General features: G+C 42.4%; 1 protein-coding gene across 30 annotated transcripts; it reads left to right on the forward strand.

The window, feature by feature from the left end:
• Positions 1 to 273: 273 nt before the first annotated feature.
• Positions 274 to 6,025, forward strand: LOC123097336 (uncharacterized). Of its 30 annotated transcripts, none has more exons than XM_044519049.1 (13): positions 279 to 860; positions 1,021 to 1,211; positions 1,887 to 2,009; positions 2,305 to 2,355; positions 2,549 to 2,755; positions 2,863 to 2,942; positions 3,048 to 3,134; positions 3,525 to 3,641; positions 4,151 to 4,283; positions 4,436 to 4,532; positions 4,785 to 4,895; positions 4,980 to 5,033; positions 5,533 to 6,025. In XM_044519049.1, exons 5-12 carry the CDS (start codon positions 2,601 to 2,603, stop codon positions 4,998 to 5,000), a joined length of 801 nt encoding a protein of 266 aa, XP_044374984.1. In that variant the 5' UTR covers positions 279 to 860; positions 1,021 to 1,211; positions 1,887 to 2,009; positions 2,305 to 2,355; positions 2,549 to 2,600; the 3' UTR covers positions 5,001 to 5,033; positions 5,533 to 6,025. The 30 variants fall into 30 exon arrangements, 22 of the variants coding, with proteins under 22 accessions (XP_044374995.1, XP_044374976.1, XP_044374984.1 ...); XM_044519050.1 differs by having other exon boundaries at positions 2,305 to 2,334; XM_044519054.1 differs by having other exon boundaries at positions 1,021 to 1,148; positions 2,305 to 2,334.
• The last annotated feature ends 12,357 nt before the right edge of the window (positions 6,026 to 18,382 follow it).

Below are 18,382 nucleotides of genomic sequence, written 5' to 3' on the forward strand. Positions count from 1 at the left end.
AGCCTCCTAGACTACCCGCGTAACTCGAGGCATCGAGCGCGCAAGAAGTTTTTGTCCGCCCGTCAAATTACTGGTGGAGCGACAGTGTTTTTTTTTTGGCCACTGGCATCTGCCCAGCCGTCGTTTTTTTTTCACGTCCTTGGCCGCTTCAGCAGAGGATGACGGGTGGGGTCATGAGACCGTGGGGGCCAGCGACCAGAGGCTGGGTTTCTTTGGATGCTACGTGAAGGTTGACAGAGGGTGGGCTGTTTCTGTTGGCTAAGGGCGGCGCACGCGAACCCTAGTCCCAATCCACAACCCCCACGCCGCTCCCTCCTCCTTCCCTCAGCCGCCGCCATGCTCCCTCCTCCTTCCCTCAGCCGCCGCCATGCTCCCTCCCACCTCCTCCTCCTTCTCCGCCTAGGAGCCTCGCCGCCGACTGCTACTCCTCCACCGCCTCGCCTCTTCCTCCTCCTCGCCTTCCCATTGCTCGCGCGCAGGTCACCCGGCGGTAGGGGTGGTCATGGAGGCTTCCCAGACTGACGGAGGAGCACGCCGCCACCGCAGGCCGCCCGTCCCGACGCGCGTCCGCATCCGCCCCGACGCAGCCTGGCGGATCTTTCTCGGGAGGCAGCGAGAGTTGCAGGCGCCGCGGTTGGCGTGCACGCGCTACTCAACTGGGTCGTCGTGGCCAGGCTCGGCCGCAGCCTCCTGGGCACGGCCATGGTCGGCAACGCCTCTTGGTGACTCATCAACATGACTCAGTTCGTGTACGTCGTCGACAGCTCCTTCCCGGAGGCTTGGACGGGGTTCTCACGCAAGGCGTTCGCCAGCCTCGGCGGCTTCATCAGGCTCTGCCTCACGTCTGCAGTTATGCTCTGGTTTGTACTTCCCTTGCTTCCTGGTCTAATTAGTATCTACAGACGCTTTGGGTCGTACTTCCATTGCTTCCTAATCTAATTAGTATCTACAGACGAAATTCTTTCATCACCCATCAGCGCTTCTGTTTCCTTCTGAGTAGGAGTGATTTTTGTGCTGCAGCTTAGAGATGTGGTAGTACACGGCAGTAATTGATGCCTCGACCGAGCAAGAGGATTCCCGTGCTGTGCACGCACCTGATCGGGTGGTCGTCATTTTCTCCGCCTTGGACAGCACCAGCTGAGCTATAGGTTGTCGGATCTGTTGTATGAGGCAATAATGAATAAGAGCAATATCAGCCTTTTAATGTGCAGGTTTATGACTACATTACAGATCTTGGTGGCTGCCTGTACATGCCATTTCTGTAGTTCGATTATGCATTACCTGCAATTAGTCAAGTGATTAGTTATTACCTGTAGTATCTGGACCTTATTTGGTTTGGTCAATTTAGTCATTCACCATCCATTTTTCTAAATTTATTGGTATTTTTAATATGTCATTTGTGTCAGCATACTAATTTCACATCTTGTAATTGTTTGTCTACCAGGAAATCAAATTATTAAGCTGTCTCTGTTGCAAATGGATAATGAGTAAAAACTACATTTATGAATATTATATGCAAAACTCTTCCTTTCTGCTGCTCCTATTTAGAGTGAGTCAAATATGTAGTAGATGCACTAATTTGGCTCATTGCCTTTCTTCATCATTGTGTAGATGCAAAACATTTTTCCCTTGTGCTGAATGTTTGCCACTGTTTCCATTTTTGCTCATTCTGATCTAACCAAACGGACCCCATGGATTTGAGGTTGTCATGCATGTAATGCTTGGATATGCCCTTATTTGTATCTAAATATATGGATGGTTGCCTTTTTATCATTTCCATTTATATATTTCACCTGACTTGCCATGCGTTGTGGGTTTGCTACCGAATGAACAGTTTTTTTATTTGCATTGTTTGTCATTCTCATGCTTATTATTTTTTGTTTCAGTTTGTAGGGGTTGTATGCTCCACCGTCTAAAATAAATCTAGCCAACAGGTGGTTTAGAGGCATTTTGTGGTGCCACTATTTTCTTTCAGGTTTAGGCACTTTGACTCTACTAACTTTAGCCAGGTTTGTATCATTAGATTGCACGCTGCCTTTCATTGATGTATTTGCAAGCTATAGACATTTGCAGATCAACATGTTCAAAGTTTTATCCTCTTATGTTTTGCTGCCAATTTCTATGTTCACTTCAGTAATGTCTAATTTGGTGTTCTTTTATTTCTTCTGTACTGATGCTATTAATTACAACCTTCATGTGCACCTTGACTTACATCGATAATATTGCACGTAATTCCCTCTTTTTTATTGATGTGTGGTTTTATTAGTGTGATTAATTCCCTCTCTTTTTACTTTTTCATGTCAGGTACTACATGTACTTTTTGTGATGACAAGGGTAAATTACCAGCCAATTTTGGTACTAGCCAGATCAAAGATTTATGTCCTAAAAATGATTTGCTCGGCTTCATGCAATTGAATTGTTATCACATATTTACGAGCAAGCTCATATTTATATCTCCATGATCTCTTAACAGCGAGGGCTTACTGCTTCCCTCTAAACTCATATATTTATTGATAAGTGTTGTAGTTTTTGTATCTATTTCTTGCAGTTTATGTATCTATTTCTCTCTGGAGCTAGCTGAGTGGTCAACACCGAGGAAGATGGGGAAGACAGAGCCAGTGAGGAAGATGGCTCAGCCCTGCCACCGATGCCCACCGGCCACTCCCGTCGGTCACCAGCATAGGAGGGGCGCACCATCGAGGAGCAGCAGGGGAGGAGAAGAGGATACACCGCCGGACTCCCTCTTCACTTTATGGTCGCATCTTCCCCTTGAGCTCCTTCCTCCATTCCCTTGCTTCCCTACCGTGCCCCTCCTGTGTACTTTTGATTTGGTTGTGAAATTGTACTCAATGGTGCTTGCAGGTCCGTGTACAATTTATTCCAGTGCTCGACTCGGTGTCCGTCCCAACAAAACCTAACATGTCGGTGCGAAATTCTGCTAGGTATGCTTCTCCCTCCCATCAACTCCTTATTATTCATATAGATACATTTTTCTCATTTTACTGATGCCCTTTTCTTGCCATGTTTTTGGGTGTTCCTTCCTACAGCCAGCTTGACCATTTGCTTTGGAAGGAGTAATTCAACTCAGAAAGGACAAATGATTTGCGACTATTTTTTTCCTACAATCTCTTTAGGTCGATTATTCTTTTTTTCCTGCCATTTTTCTTTGCTTTGGCAGTGTATTTGCTTATTTCCTTCTCTGGAGCTTGGGCATATTGGTTGTCTTGTTGGCTCTTTTACTAGCAGTCTTTCCTTTTCAGTATATGGGAGAGATTACAAGCTTACACATATAGTTTAGTTATTAAGTTTCTAAATAAGTTCTGCCTGAGAGTACATATTTTGTATCCATTGCTTATTTAATCCATTGAGATCTATTCTCTCCGGTTCATACTGTATGTTTGCATTTAACTTGGAACTTGCATGCTTACTTCAAAATTGGAATGTGACTTTTGCTTGCTGATAGATTCAGTTATGGTGTGGTTGCCTACTACTCAAAATTAGTTATATCGCATCATAAATTTCAGGAACCGCATCACAACAGATCAATGGCATTGTAGGTTCAGTGGCCATGTATGCTGAATATCCCCTCACTATACAAGATTGGATTTTAGTCTATACAAGCCATCCTCTCAGCTGCTCAGGTAGTTCTTCTTCCTCATTATCAATGAATAATTAAGTTGGTTACAAAATATGCTTGAAGATTGCAACACAGAGATTGCCTGGCAGACTAAAATAATTAGGAGCTTTTGATTGGACCCTTCAAGCAATAGTGTAGTTAATATGTTAATTATTAGATTATGTTACTAGAGTATTAGAAGAATTTTTTGATATATGTATTTATAGGATTATGTGATATTTGATGCAAAAAAATGATGGCCAGGCACTATACTACGCATAAGTAAAATTTCCAGTTTTTTCTTTTTGAGGTCAGTACCAGAACCTATAAAGAATGTTAGCTTATGATTAGACCCTTGCTGATTCATTTACCAAAACCCAGAACCCAGGTTGTCACAACACCACTTTGTAGTTTTGTTCCTCAGTAGAAAGTCGCTTAGCTGACGTTACAGCGTGAGGTCTTCTGAACTTTCCCTGTCATGCCTTTGGTACCTACACGCTGTTGCATATGTCCGACAGTGTCGTGTCTCTCTAGACACAGGTGAATGCACTGGACTTTTTGAGATCGAGGCCACCAACGGCATATGCCAAGGGTGTCCATTGACTACCTGCCCAAGGTCTGGATTCACCGAGGAGGTACAACCGGACACTTGGTCGGCTGCCTACTGGTCTGGAAACTACACAATATCTCTGCATGAATCTCTATGCTCAGTTGGGCTACAACTAATTTATCATCGTTTCATCTTATTCTATAATGCAAACATCATGTTTTTTCATCAAGAGAAAGAACATTAAGAAAAAAATTCTCATTCTATTGTAGCAATAGCGACTGTACAAATAGCGGCACTGTGTTTGGTCATTTGTTCTTGTGGCTTCGTGGCCATGGGCACTTTACTGCTTTGTTCCAAAAAAACCTGGTATGTTTATTCTGCTGGTACAGCTACTCTTTGGCTGGGACATTTTAGCTTGGAATAACATAAATGAACCTAAAATTTCTTATTATTTTATATCACCTTTTGTATTGATGTCCTTGTGCACACCATCTGGATGCTTTGAAAGTATTTACCCAGCTTTATTTTGATTTGAGTTGTCTTTATGTCAAGGACTATCACATAGAATTAAGAAAGGCCATAGTTAACCAGAATAACAACTGCGGCATTTCCTTGCAGAAATCTATAATGAAATTTGCAGTGGTGATGATAGCGGGTCTTCCGAATCGCTTCCTCAGCCTAACAACAGAGCCTACAAACCAACTTTTATCAACATCAGTAATGATGCTGGTAAGCACACCACGACAGATTTACTTTTTAAAACCTAGTGCTTATACTCACCTTTTAAACCTCTTACTGTTTATAACTCTGTAGGCCCTTCGCACCGTCGCATGAAAGCCAAGAAAAAAAAGGAGCACACATTGCATGGTACAAAACCGTCTACCATTACCGTTGTCATGCTATTATACCTAATTTTATTTGCCTGCCTATTCATACTAATCTTTCAAACCCTCTTCATGATTATCATCATACAACGCCTACAACTAAATCCATAAACCAAAGAAGGCTGAACACAAGGATTACATAACCCGTACGATCAAACAATGTTTTCATTTGCTCTACTAATACCAGTACATGCATATGCTTACACCAACCATTTTATATACCATTGAATAGGGGCACCAGGCACTATCTACTTTCTAAGCTTTGATAGTCATTGCATATGGGGAAACAAATGAGGCTATACAAGAAGCGGCTCACACGTTTGCCACTCAAAGAATGCCAATACCCTATACACATCACCTGCAATTGTATATAACATTCTTCTTAGTGTTGTTACCTTTCATTTCCAATATTTCTTTTCTCGTTGTTGTTACCTTTCATTTCCAATATTTCTTTTCTCACTGTTGTTACCTTTCATTTGCAGTATTCCTTGGTCAGTTTTACCAAGAAATATCTCTGCCGCTGTATTGACCCAAAGCTTTATGACTTGCTAATAAAATCTAGAGATGGAAATCCCTGCATCAAAGCCCGTCTAATCAAAGGAGTCAACAATAGGGCAAAAATTACTAGAGGCTGGGCAGGCTTCTTCCCCGCAGCTAATATGAAGGAAAGAGAAATATATGCCTTCGCTTTCAAGCGCAACTACAAGCGCTTGGGTCTCACCGTGCACGCCCTCTGAGCATCATGTTCAGTCTACTAAACTAAGCAATTAGCCTATGAAGTTCTATGTGTATAGCTTCACTCTAAAAATCTGTTAGCTTTTGGCACTGGACTCTTTGGTCATCATGTTCAGTCTACTAAACTACCTAAATAGCCTAGGAAGTTCACTTGTGACCAAAGGAATCCATTTACATTGCCCTATATATAATCGTCAATCAATATCCTAGAAGACCTAAAAGGGAAACTAATACTTTCTACAATCCAAGTTTAACCCTATTATTGTATGGGCGCAACCGGGTCATCTAGTGATAACAGATTCACAGACTTAGTGGAATTTAGTGAACATGGCAAAAACAGCGACAAGTAGACATGTTTGCAAGCTCTGTTAACTCAATATAAAGCATATAATGGCATGTGAATAAAACCAACATAAAGAAGGCATATTTGTGCAGCTACTCATGGCAAGAACATGGCCATAGGATGTACAGAACACTAGCTATTCACATGACAAAACTGAAATTACTGATAACAGGCTGACAGAAACATTATTTAACAAATTTAGGGCATTGTAATGATAATCTACGGCAGGCTGTAATAGCAAACAAGGGCACAGATTGAGAGAGCACAACAAGATCTACAAAACATCCTTACTGAGAATCTCTAGATTATGCATGGATTCACTTGTAGCATCCAGTTAACATGGCAACATAATGTAGCAGATTCCGACTTGGCAGAAATCACTGTCACTGAAATCAGCAACAACAAGTACCCTACTTTGCAAGCTTGTTCTAGTCACCACATGGCATATAAAAATATATGTATTGCACCACTGCAAAGATGGAATGAATATGCTCCTAAATATGTTTATATGATTATCAAAATATAATCACACAGAATGGTATGAAAAAGACAAATCAGGAAGTTATATTAATTTCCAGTAGATTATATCATTTAGCACTTTCGCAACAAGGATTAAAGCATCAAGATGGACAGTAACATGCATGCAAACTACACCATCTTCTAGAGCACTTAGGGATGAACATTTTTACATATTATGCACGCAAAACCAAGCTATATGCACGAAGTTATGACAGTTCAAACATGAGCACGTAATGAACTGCAATAGGGACTTCGTGAAAAGCAACCTCCAGATCTAGGGTTTCGGGTCGAGGTGGATGGCGATGGTGGTGGCCGGAATCGGAGTCCGGCGAGGCGGGTCCGGAAGCTATGGCGAGCGGGAGGGCCGGCGGACGACGGGGACGCGCGAATCCGGGCGTGGGATCCCCGAATCCGGCGATGGCGGGGCCGGGCGGCGGAGATTGGCGGCGAACTCCGGTGAAGAGGATGGCGGCGCAGGCGAGGGGCGGCGTGGTGGCGCTCGGCAAGGCGGTGGGGTTTCACCGCGGGGCGAGCGGGGCGCTCGGGCGGCGGCGCGCGGCTCCGGGCTAGCTCGGGCCCGCGATGGGCCTGGCGGGCCGCGGCGGCGGAGGTGACACGTGGCACACCCCAGTTGGCGTGGGCGGGCGGCGAACAAGTCCGGCCTCAGTGGACGCGCCTGGCGGCGGCGGAAGAGGGGAGACTAGGGTTTGCCCGAGAATTTGGAGGGTGAGGTGTATATTTATAGGTAGAGGGAGCTACGATAGGGATATTGAGGTGCGGTTGTTGCCCACACGATCGTGATCCAACGGCGAAGAGCATGGAGGGGGTTTAGATGGGCTAGTGGGCTGTTATGGAGGGGTGTTGGGCTGCAAATAGAAGGAGTGCTTCGGTTAACGTGGTTAGTAGTTGGGGTATCAAACGACCTCCAAATGGAACGAAATTTGACAGGCGGCCTACCGGTTATGTACCAAGCCACTCGAAAAATCTTGGCCCATTCCGAGAACGTTTTTCTCCCGCTCACAAAACGAGATCTGGAAGGTGCGGGGGGTGTATGTGAGAGTGTCGGATGCCGAAACGGACAACGGAGAAAACTGGGAAACCCGAACGGATGCAAGTTTTGAAAAAACTGTAGATGAACTGCACGTGATGACATGGCAAAGAGTAACATGCAAGCGAATTGATGATCCACAAGTATAGGGATCAATTGTAGCTCTTTTCGATAAGTAAGAGTGTCAACCCCAATGAGGAGCAGAAGGAAATGACAAGTAGTTTTCAGTAAGGTAATGTCTGCAAGTGCTGAAATTGTAAGTAGCGGAGTAGTTTGATAGCAAGATAATTTGTAACGAGCAAGTAACGATAGTAGTAACAAAAGTGCGGCAAGGTAACTCAATCCTTTTGAGGAAAAGGACAGGCCAAAACGGTCTCTTATGATAAGCAAAGTGTTCTTGAGGGTACACGGGATTCTCATCTAGTCACTTTCATCATGTTGGTTTAATTTGTGTTCACCACTTTCATAATTTGATATGTGGGTGGACCGGTGCTTAGGTGTTGTTCTTACTTGAACAAACCTCCAACTTATGATGAACCCTCCCGCAAGCATCCGCAACTACGAGAAAAGTATTAAGAAGAAATTCTAACCATAGCATTAAACTTTTGGATCCAATTGGTCCCTTACGCAATAGGGCATAAACTGGGGTTTAAGCCTCTGTCACTCTCGCAACCCATCATCTAAGTGCTACTCCACAATGCATTCCCTTTGGCCCGAATACAGCGATAAGTAGACATGTTTGCAAGCTTTGTTCACTCAATATAAAGCATATAATGGCATGTGAATACAACCAACAGAAATAAGGCATATTGTGCAGCTACTCATGGCAAGAACATGGCCATAGGATGCATAGAACACTAACTATTCACATGACAAAACTGAACTTACTGATAGTAGGCTGACAGAAACATTATTTAACAAATTTAGGGCATTGTAATGATAAGCTACGGCAGGCCGTAATAGAAAATAAGGGCATAGATGGATAGAACATAATAAGATCTACACAACATCCGTACTGAGAATCTCTAGATTATGCATGGATTCACTTGTAGCATCCAGTTAACATGGCAACATAATGTAGCAGACTCGGATGGCAGAAATCACTAAGTCACTGAAATCAGCAACGGCAAGTACCCTACTTTGCAAGCTTGTTCTAGTCGGCACATGGCATATCAAAATATATGGATTGCACCACTGCAAAGAAGGAATGAATATGCTCCTAAATATGTTGATATGATGCTCAAAGTATAATCACACAGAATGGTATGAAAAAGACATATCAGGAAGTTATATTAATTTCCAGCAGATTATATCATTTAGAACTTTTGCAATGAGTATTAAAGCATCAAGATGGAAAGTAACATGCATGCAAACTACACCATCTTCTAGAGCACTCAGAGATGAACATTTTTACATATTATGCATGCAAAACCGAGCTATATGCACGAAGTTATGGCAGTTCAAACATGAGCACATAATGAACTACAACAGGGACTTGGTGAAAAACAACCTCCGGATGTAGGGTTTCGGGTCGAGGTGGATGGCGACGGTGGTGGCCGGAATCGGAGTCCGGCGAGGCGGGGCCGGCAGCTACCGCGAGCACGAGGGCCGGCGGACGGCGGGGACGCGCGGATCCAGGCGTGGGATCCCCAGATCCGGCGACGGCGGGGCCGGGCGGCGACGCGATGGCGTGGGCGGCGGAGATTGGCGGCGAACTCCGGTGTAAAGGCGGCGGAGCAGGCGAGGGGCGGCGTGGTGGCACGGGCGACACTCGGCGAGGCGGCGCACGGCGGCGGGGGTTCGCCGCGGGGCGAGCGGGGCGCTCGGGCGGCAGCTGGTGTGGGCGGGCGGCGGACACGTCCGTCCATCGGTGGACGCGTCCGGCGGTGGCGGGAGAGGGAGATTAGGGTTTGCCCGAGAATTTGGAGGGGAGGTGTATATTTATAGGTAGAGGGAGCTAGGAGAGGTATATTGAGGTGCGGTTTTTGCCCACACGATCGTGATCCAATGGGGAAGAGCATAGAGAGGGTTTAGGTGGGCTAGTGGGCTGTTATGGAGGGGTGTTGGGCTGTAAAGAGAAGGAGGGCATCGGTTAACGTGGTTACGGTTGGGGTATCAGACGAACTCCAAATGGAACGAAATTTGACAGGCGGCCTACCGGTGATGTACCAAGGCCACTCGACAAATCTCGGCCCATTCCGAGAATGTTTTTCTCCCACTCACGAAACGAGATCTGGAAGGTGCGGGGGTGCATGTGAGAGTGTCGGATGCCGAAACGAACAACGGAGAAAACTGGGAAACCCGGACGGATGCAAGTTTTGAAAAAAATGCAGATGAAATGCACGTGATGACATGTCAAAGAGCAACAAGCAAGCGAATTGATGACCCACTAGTATAGGGATCAATTGTAGCTCTTTTCGATAAGAGTGTCAAACCCAATGAGGAGCAGAAGGAAATGACAAGTAGTTTTCAGTAAGGTTATGTCTGCAAGTGCTGAAATTGTAAGTAGCGGAGTAGTTTGATAGCAAGATAATTTGTAACGAGCAAATAACGATAGTGGTAACAAAATTGCAGCAAGGTACCTCAATCCTTTTGAGGCAACGGACAGGCCAAAATGGTCTCTTATAATAAGCAAAGTGTTCTTGAGGGTACACGGGACTTTCATCTAGTCACTTTCATCATGTTGGTTTAGTTTGTGTTCACTACTTTGATAATTTGATATGTGGGTGGACCGGTGCTTAGGTGTTGTTCTTACTTGAACAAACCTCCTACTTATGATTAACCCTCCCGCAAGCATCCGCAACTATGAGAAAAGTATTACGAAGAAATTCTAACCATAGCATTAAACTTTTGGATCCAATCGGTCCCTTACGGAATAGGGCATGAACTGGGGTTTAAGCTTCTGTCACTCTCGCAACCCACATCTAATTGCTACTCCACAATGCATTCCCTTAGGCCCAAATACAGCGACAAGTAGACATGTTTGCAAGCTTTGTTAACTCAATATAAAGCATATAATGGATGTGAATACAACAGATAGAAAGAAGGCATATTTGTGCAGCTACTCATGGCAAGAACATGGCCATAGGATGCATAGAACACTAGCTATTCACATGACAAAACTGAACTTACTGATAACTGGCTGACAGAAACATTATTTAACAAATTTCGGGCATTGTATTGATAAGTTACGGCAGCTGTAATAGCAAACAAGGGCATAGATGAAAAGAGCATGCCAAGATCTACAAAACATCCTTACTGAGAATCTCTAGATTATGCATGGATTCACTTGTAGCATCCAGTTAACATGGAAACATAATGTAGTAGATTCAGACTTGGCATAAATCACTAAGTCACTGAAAACAGCAACAGCAAGTACCCTACTTTGCAAGCTTGTTCTAGTCACCACATGGCATATCAAAATATATGGATTGCACCTCTTCAAATTTGGAATGAATATGCTCCTAAATATGTTGATATGATGCTTAAAATATAATCACACAAAATGGTATGAAAAAGACAAATCAGGAAGTTATATTAATTTCCAGCAGATTATATCATTTAGCACTTTCACAACGAGGATTAAAGCATCAAGATGGAAAGTAACGTGCATGCAAACTATGCCATCTTCTAGAGCACTCATAGATGAACATTTTTACATATTATGCCCACAAAACCGAGCTATATGCACGAAGTTATGGCTGTTCAAACATGAGCACGTAATGAACTGCAATAGGGACTTGTGAAAAACAACCTTCGGATCTAGGGTTTTGGGTCGAGGTGGATGGCGAGGGTGGTGGCCGGAATCGGAGTCCGGCGAGGCGGGGCCGGCAGCTACAGCGAGCGGGGGGGCCGGCGGACGGCGGGGACGCACGGATCCGGGCATGGGATCCCCGGATACGGCGACGCGGTGGCACGGGCGGCGAAGATTGGCGGCGAACTCCAGTGAAGAGGGCGGGGGCGCAGGCGAGGGACGGCATGGTGGCGCGGGCGGCGCTCGGCGAGGCGGCGCACGATGGCGGGGGTTCGCCGCGGGGTGATGTCTACTACACAACCTTCTTCTTGTAGACGTTGTTGGGCCTCCAACTGCAGACGTTTGTAGGACAGTAGCAAATTTCCCTCAAGTGGATGACCTAAGGTTTATCAATCTGTGGGAGGCGTAGGATGAATATGGTCTCTCTCAAATAACCCTGCAACCAAATAACAAAGAGTCTCTTGTGTCCCCAACACACCCAATACAATGGTAAATTGTATAGGTGCACTAGTTTGGCGAAGAGATGGTGATACAAGTGCAATATGGATGGTAGATATAGGTTTTTGTAATCGGAAAATATAAAAAAAATCAAGGTAACTCATGATGAAAGTGAGCGTAAACGGTATGGCAATTCGTTCAAACAAGGCCTAGGTGCAAGTTCTCTCAACAATAATAACATAACTGGATCATATAACAATCCATCAACATGCAACAAAGAGTCACTCCAAAGTCACTAATAGCGGAGAACAAATGAAGAGATTATTGTACGGTACAAAACCACCTCAAAGTTATCCTTTCTGATCTATCTATTCAAGAGTCCGTAGTAAAATAACACGAAGCTATTCTTTCCGTTCGATCTATCCTAGAGTTCGTACTAGAACAACACCTTAAGACACAAATCAACCAAAACCCTAATGTCACCTAGATACTCCAATGTCACCTCAAGTATCCGTGGGTATGATTATACGATATGCATCACACAATCTCAGACTCATCTATTCAACCAACACAAAGAACTTCAAAGAGTGCCCCAAAGTTTCTACCGGAGAGTCAAGACGAAAACATGTGCCAACCTCTATGCATAGATTCCCAAGGTCACGGAACCCGCAAGTTGATCACCAAAACATACATCAAGTGGATCAATAGAATACCCCATTGTCACGACGGGTATCCCACGCAAGACATACATCAAGTGTTCTCAAATCCTTAAAGACTCAATCTGATAAGATAACTTCGAAGGGAAAACTCAATCCATTACAAGAAAGTAGAGGGGGAGAAACATCATAAGAAGCAACTATAATAGAAAAGCTCGCGATATATCAAGATCGTGCCGAATCAAGAACACGAGAGAGAGAGAGATCAAACACATAGCTACTGGTACATACCCTTAGCCCCGAGGGTGAACTACTCCCTCCTTGTCATGGAGAGCGCCGGGATGATGAAGATGGCCACAGGTGAGGGATCCCCCCTCCGGCAGGGTGCCGGAACGGGTCCCGATTGGTTTTTGGTGGCTACAGAGGCTTGCGGCGGCGGAACTCCCGATCTAGGTTATGTTCTGGAAGTTTGGGTATATATAAGAGGTGTTGGCGTCGGGAACAAGTCAGGGGGGTCTCCGAGGCGGCCACGAGGTAGGGGGCGCGCCCAGGGGGTAGGGCGTGCCCCCACCCTCTTGGGTGCCTCAGGACTCTTATGGCCCATCTCCGATACTCCGTGGGCTTCTTCTGGTCCAAAAATAATCTCCGTGAAATTTCAGGTCAATTGGACTCTGTTTGGTATTCCTTTTCTGCGATACTCAAAAATAAGGAAAAAAACAGAAACTGGCACTGGGCTCTAGGTTAATAGGTTAGTCCCAAAAATCATATAAAATAGCATATAAATGCATATAAAACATCCATGATTGATAATATAATAGCATGGAACAATCAAAAATTATAGATACGTTGGAGACGTATCAAGCATCCCCTAGCTTAATTCCTGCTCGTCCTCGAGTAGGTAAATGATGAAAACAGAATTTTTGATGTGGAATGCTACCTAAGATATTTATCAATGTAATCTTCTTTATTGTAGCAAGAATATTCAGATCTGAAAGATTCAAGACAAAATTTTAATATTGACATAAAAATAATAATACTTCAAGCATACTAACCAAGCAATTATGTCTTCTCAAAATAACATAGCCAAAGAAAGCTCATCCCTACAAAATCATATAGTTTGGCCATGCTTCATTTTCGTCACACAAAATGCTCCCATCATGCACAACCCCAATGACAAGCCAAGCAATTGTTTCATACTTTAGAATTCTCAAACTTTTCAACTTTCACGCAATACATGAGCGTGAGCCATGGACATAGCACTATGGGTGCAATAGAATATGATGATGGGGGTTGTGTGGAGAAGACAAAAAAGGAGAAAGTATCACATTGACGCAGCTAATCAATGGGCTATGGAGATGCCCATCAATTGATGTCAATCCGAGGAGTAGGGATTGCCATGCAATGGATGCACTAGAGCTATAAATGTATGAAAGCTCAACAAAAGAAACTAAGTGGGTGTGCATCTAACTTGCTTGCTCACGAAGACCAAGGGCATTTGAGGAAGCCCATTATTGGAATATACAAGCCAAGTTCTATAATGAAAAATTCCCACTAGTATATGAAAGTGACAATACAAGAAACTCTCTATCATGAAGATCATGGTGCTACTTTGAAGCACAAGTGTGGAAAAAAGATAGTAGCATTGTCCCCCTTTTTTGGGGCCTTCCCTTTTTTTATTTGGCCTTTCTCTTTTTTTTCCTTGCTTTTTTTTGGCCTTTCTCTTTTTTTCCTTTTTTTCGGGACAATGCTCTAATAATGATTATCATCGCACTTCTATTTATTTACAACTCCATGCTTACAACTCGATACTAGACCAAAATATGACTCTATATGAGTGCCTCCGGTAGTGTACCGGGATGGGCAATGAATCAAGAGTGACATGTATGGAAAATTATGCATGGTGGCCTTGCCACAAATACGATGTCAACTACATGATCATGCAAGGCAATATGACAATGATGAAGTGTGTCATAATAAACGGAACAGTGGAAAGTTGCATGGCAATATATCTCGGAATGGCTATGGAAATGCCATAATAGCTAGGTATGGTGGCTGTTTTGAGGAAGATATAAGGAGGCTTATGTGTGATAGAGCATATCATATCACGGGGTTTGGATGCACCGGCAAAGTTTGCACCAACTCTCAAGGTGAGAAAGGGCAATGCACGGTACCAAAGAGGCTAGCAATGATGGAAGGGTGAGAGTGTGTATAATCCATGGACTCAACATTAGTCATAAAGAACTCACATACTTATTGCAAAAATCTACAGGTCATCAAAACCAAGCACTACACGCATGCTCCTAGGGGGATAGATTGGTAGGAAAAGACCATCGCTCGTCCCCGACCGCCACTCATAAGGAAGGCAATCAAAGAACACCTAATGCTTCAAATTTGTCACACAACGGTTACCATACGTGCATGCTACGGGACTTGCAAACCTCAACACAAGTATTTCTCAATTTCACAATTACTCAACTAGCACGACTCTAATATCACCATCTTTATATCTCAAAACAATTATCAAGTATCAAACTTCTCATAGTATTCAATGCACTTTATATGGAACTTTTTATTATATCCCTCTTGGATGCCTATCATATTAGGACTAATTTTATAACCAAAGCAAATTACCATGCTGTTCTAAAAGACTCTCAAAATAATATAAGTGAAGCATGAGAGTTCATCTATTTCTTCAAAATAAAACCACCGCCGTGCTTTAAAAAGATATAAGTGAAGCACTAGAGCAAATGACAAACTACTCCGATAGATATAAGTGAAGATCAATGAGTAGTCGAATAATTATGCAACTATGTGAAGACTCTCTAACATTTAAGAATTTCAGATCTTGGTATATTATTCAAACATCGAGCAAAACAAAATAAAATAAAAAATGATGCTCCAAGCAAAACACATATCATGTGGTGAATAAAAATATAGCTCCAAGTAAAGTTACCGATGAACGAAGACGAAAGAGGGGATGCCATCCGGGGCATCCCCAAGCTTAGGATCTTGGTTGTCCTTGAATATTACCTTGGGGTGCCTTGGGCGTCCCCAATATTAGGCTCTTTCCACTCCTTATTCCATAGTCCATCGAATCTTTACCCAAAACTTGAAAACTTCACAACACAAAACTCAACAGAAAACTCGTAAGCTCCGTTAGTATAAGAAAATAAATCACCACTTTTGTACTGTTCTGAACTCATTCTAAATTCATATTTGTGTAATATATACTGTATTCCAACTTCTCTATGGTTCATACCCTCCGATACTACTCATAGATTCATTAAAATAAGCAAACAACACATAGAAAACAGAATCTGTCAAAAACAGAACAGTCTGTACTAATCTGTATCAAACATATACTTCTGGAACTCCAAAAATTCTGAAATAAATTGGTGGACGTGAGGAATTTATCTATTGATCATCTTAAAAAATAATCAACCTAAAATCACTATCCAGTAAAAAAACAGCAGCTTATCTCGTGAGCGCAAAAGTTTCTGTTTTTTACAGCAAGATCGCATAGACTTCACCCAAGTCTTCCCAAAGGTTCTACTTAGCACAAACACTAATTAAAACATAAGACCACATCTAAACAGAGGCTATATGAACTATTTATTACTAAACAGGAGCAAAAAGCAAAGAACAAAAATAAAATTGGGTTGCCTCCCAACAAGCGCTAACGTTTAACGCCCCTAGCTAGGCATGATGATTTCAATGATGCTCACATAAAAGATAAGAATTGAAACATAAAGAGAGCATCATGAAGAATATGACTAGCACATTTAAGTGTAACCCACTTCCTACGCATAGGGATTTTGTGAGAAAACAACTTATGGGAACAATAATCAACTAGCATAGGAAGGCAAAACAAGCATAACTTTAAAACTTTAAACATATAGAGAGGAAACTTGATATTATCGCAATTCCTACAAGCATATGTTCCTCCCTCATAGTAATTTTCAGTAGAATCATGAATGAATTCAACAATATAACTATCACATAAAGCATTCTTTTCATGAGCCACAAGCATAGAATTTTGGGATAATTCGATTTATGCCCCTAGTTGTGTCCCACTCGTCTGTTTTACCCCTAATTCCCAAAAGTCACCGGTTCTGTCCAAGTCACTTTGCTCCTCTTATGCTTTTGCCCTTTGACCGTTTGACCGTCAGTTTGAAAACTTCATAACTAATTCATACTGAATCAGAAAATGCAAATAAGATACCAAAATGTTCAGAAAAACATCACCTATATGCCAGTGTCATTTGCATTCATGAAAAAAGTGTTGGAAAGTGCACATCCGAGTTTTAGCTCTTTTGATACCACCATGAATAGTGAACTCTAAAAAAATTCAAAAAAATTCAAAAAAAAATATGGTGGCGAAGACCAACAAATGTTCTAAGTGATTGCCAAGTTTCCTTAGGGAACGACATTCGTGGCAGTCATGGCAAAAAATTAATCTATTTTGGAGTGTTGATTGTTTTTTTTGCCGCGGCACCCACGAATGTTATTCCCTGATGAAACTGGGCAAGCACTTAGAACATTTGTTGTTCTTCGCCACCATATTTTTTTTGAATTTTTTTGAATTTTCTTAGAGTTCACTATTCATGGTGGTATCAGAAGAGCTAAAACTCAGATGTGCACTTTCCAACACTTTTTTCATGAATGCAAATGACACTGACATATAGGTGATGTTTTTCTAAACATTTTGGTATATTATTTGGATTTTTCTGATTTAGTATGAATTAGTTATGAAGTTTTCAAACTGATGGTCAAACGGTCAAAGGGCAAAAGCATAATAGGAGCAAAGTGACTTGGACAGAACCAGTGACTTTTGGGAATTAGGGGTAAAACAGACGAGTGGGACACAACTAGGGGCATAAATATAATTATCCCTAGAATTTTTATTACTCACCACATAAGCAAATTTCTTCTCATGAATAGAAGTGGGAGCAAAATCAACAAAATAACTATCATGTGAGGCATAATCCAATTGAAAATTAAAATCATGATGACAAGTTTCATGGTTATCATTATTCTTTATATAATACATATCATCACAATAATCATCATAAATAGCAACTTTATTCTCATAATCAATTGAAACCTCTTCCGAAAGAGTGGATTCATCACTAAATAAAGTCATGACCTCTCCAAATCCACTTTCATAAATATTATAAGATTCAACACCCTCGAAAATAGTGGGATCATTACTTCGTAAAGTTGACACTCTTCCAAATCCACTTTCATCAATATAATCATCATAAATAGGAGGCATGCTATCATCATAATAAATTTGCACATCAAAACTTGGGGGACAAAACATATCATCTTCATCAAACATAGCATCCCCAAGCTTGTGGCTTTGCATATCATTAGCATCATGGGTATTCAAAGAATTCATACTAACAACATTGCAATCATGCTCATCATTCAAATATTTTATGCCAAGCATTCTATGTAATTCTTCTTCTAATACTTGAGCACAATTTTCCTTTCCATCATTTTCATGAAAGACATTAAAAAGATGAAGCATATGAGGCAACCTTAATTCCATTTTTTGTAGTTTTCTTTTATAAACTAAAATAGTGATAAAACAAGAAACCAAAAGATTCAATTGCAAGATCTAAAGCTATACCTTCAAGCACTCACCTCCCCAGCAACGGCGCCAGAAACTGCTTGATGTCTACTACACAACCTTCTTCTTGTAGACGTTGTTGGGCCTCCAAGTGCAGAGGTTTGTAGGACAGTAGCAAATTTCCCTCAAGTGGATGACCTAAGGTTTATCAATCCGTGGGAGGCGTAGGATGAAAGATGGTCTCTCTCAATCAACCCTGCAACC

Source organism: Triticum aestivum, chromosome 4D, assembly GCF_018294505.1.
Source record: "Triticum aestivum cultivar Chinese Spring chromosome 4D, IWGSC CS RefSeq v2.1, whole genome shotgun sequence".
In the NCBI taxonomy this organism is placed as follows: Eukaryota; Viridiplantae; Streptophyta; class Magnoliopsida; order Poales; family Poaceae; genus Triticum; species Triticum aestivum.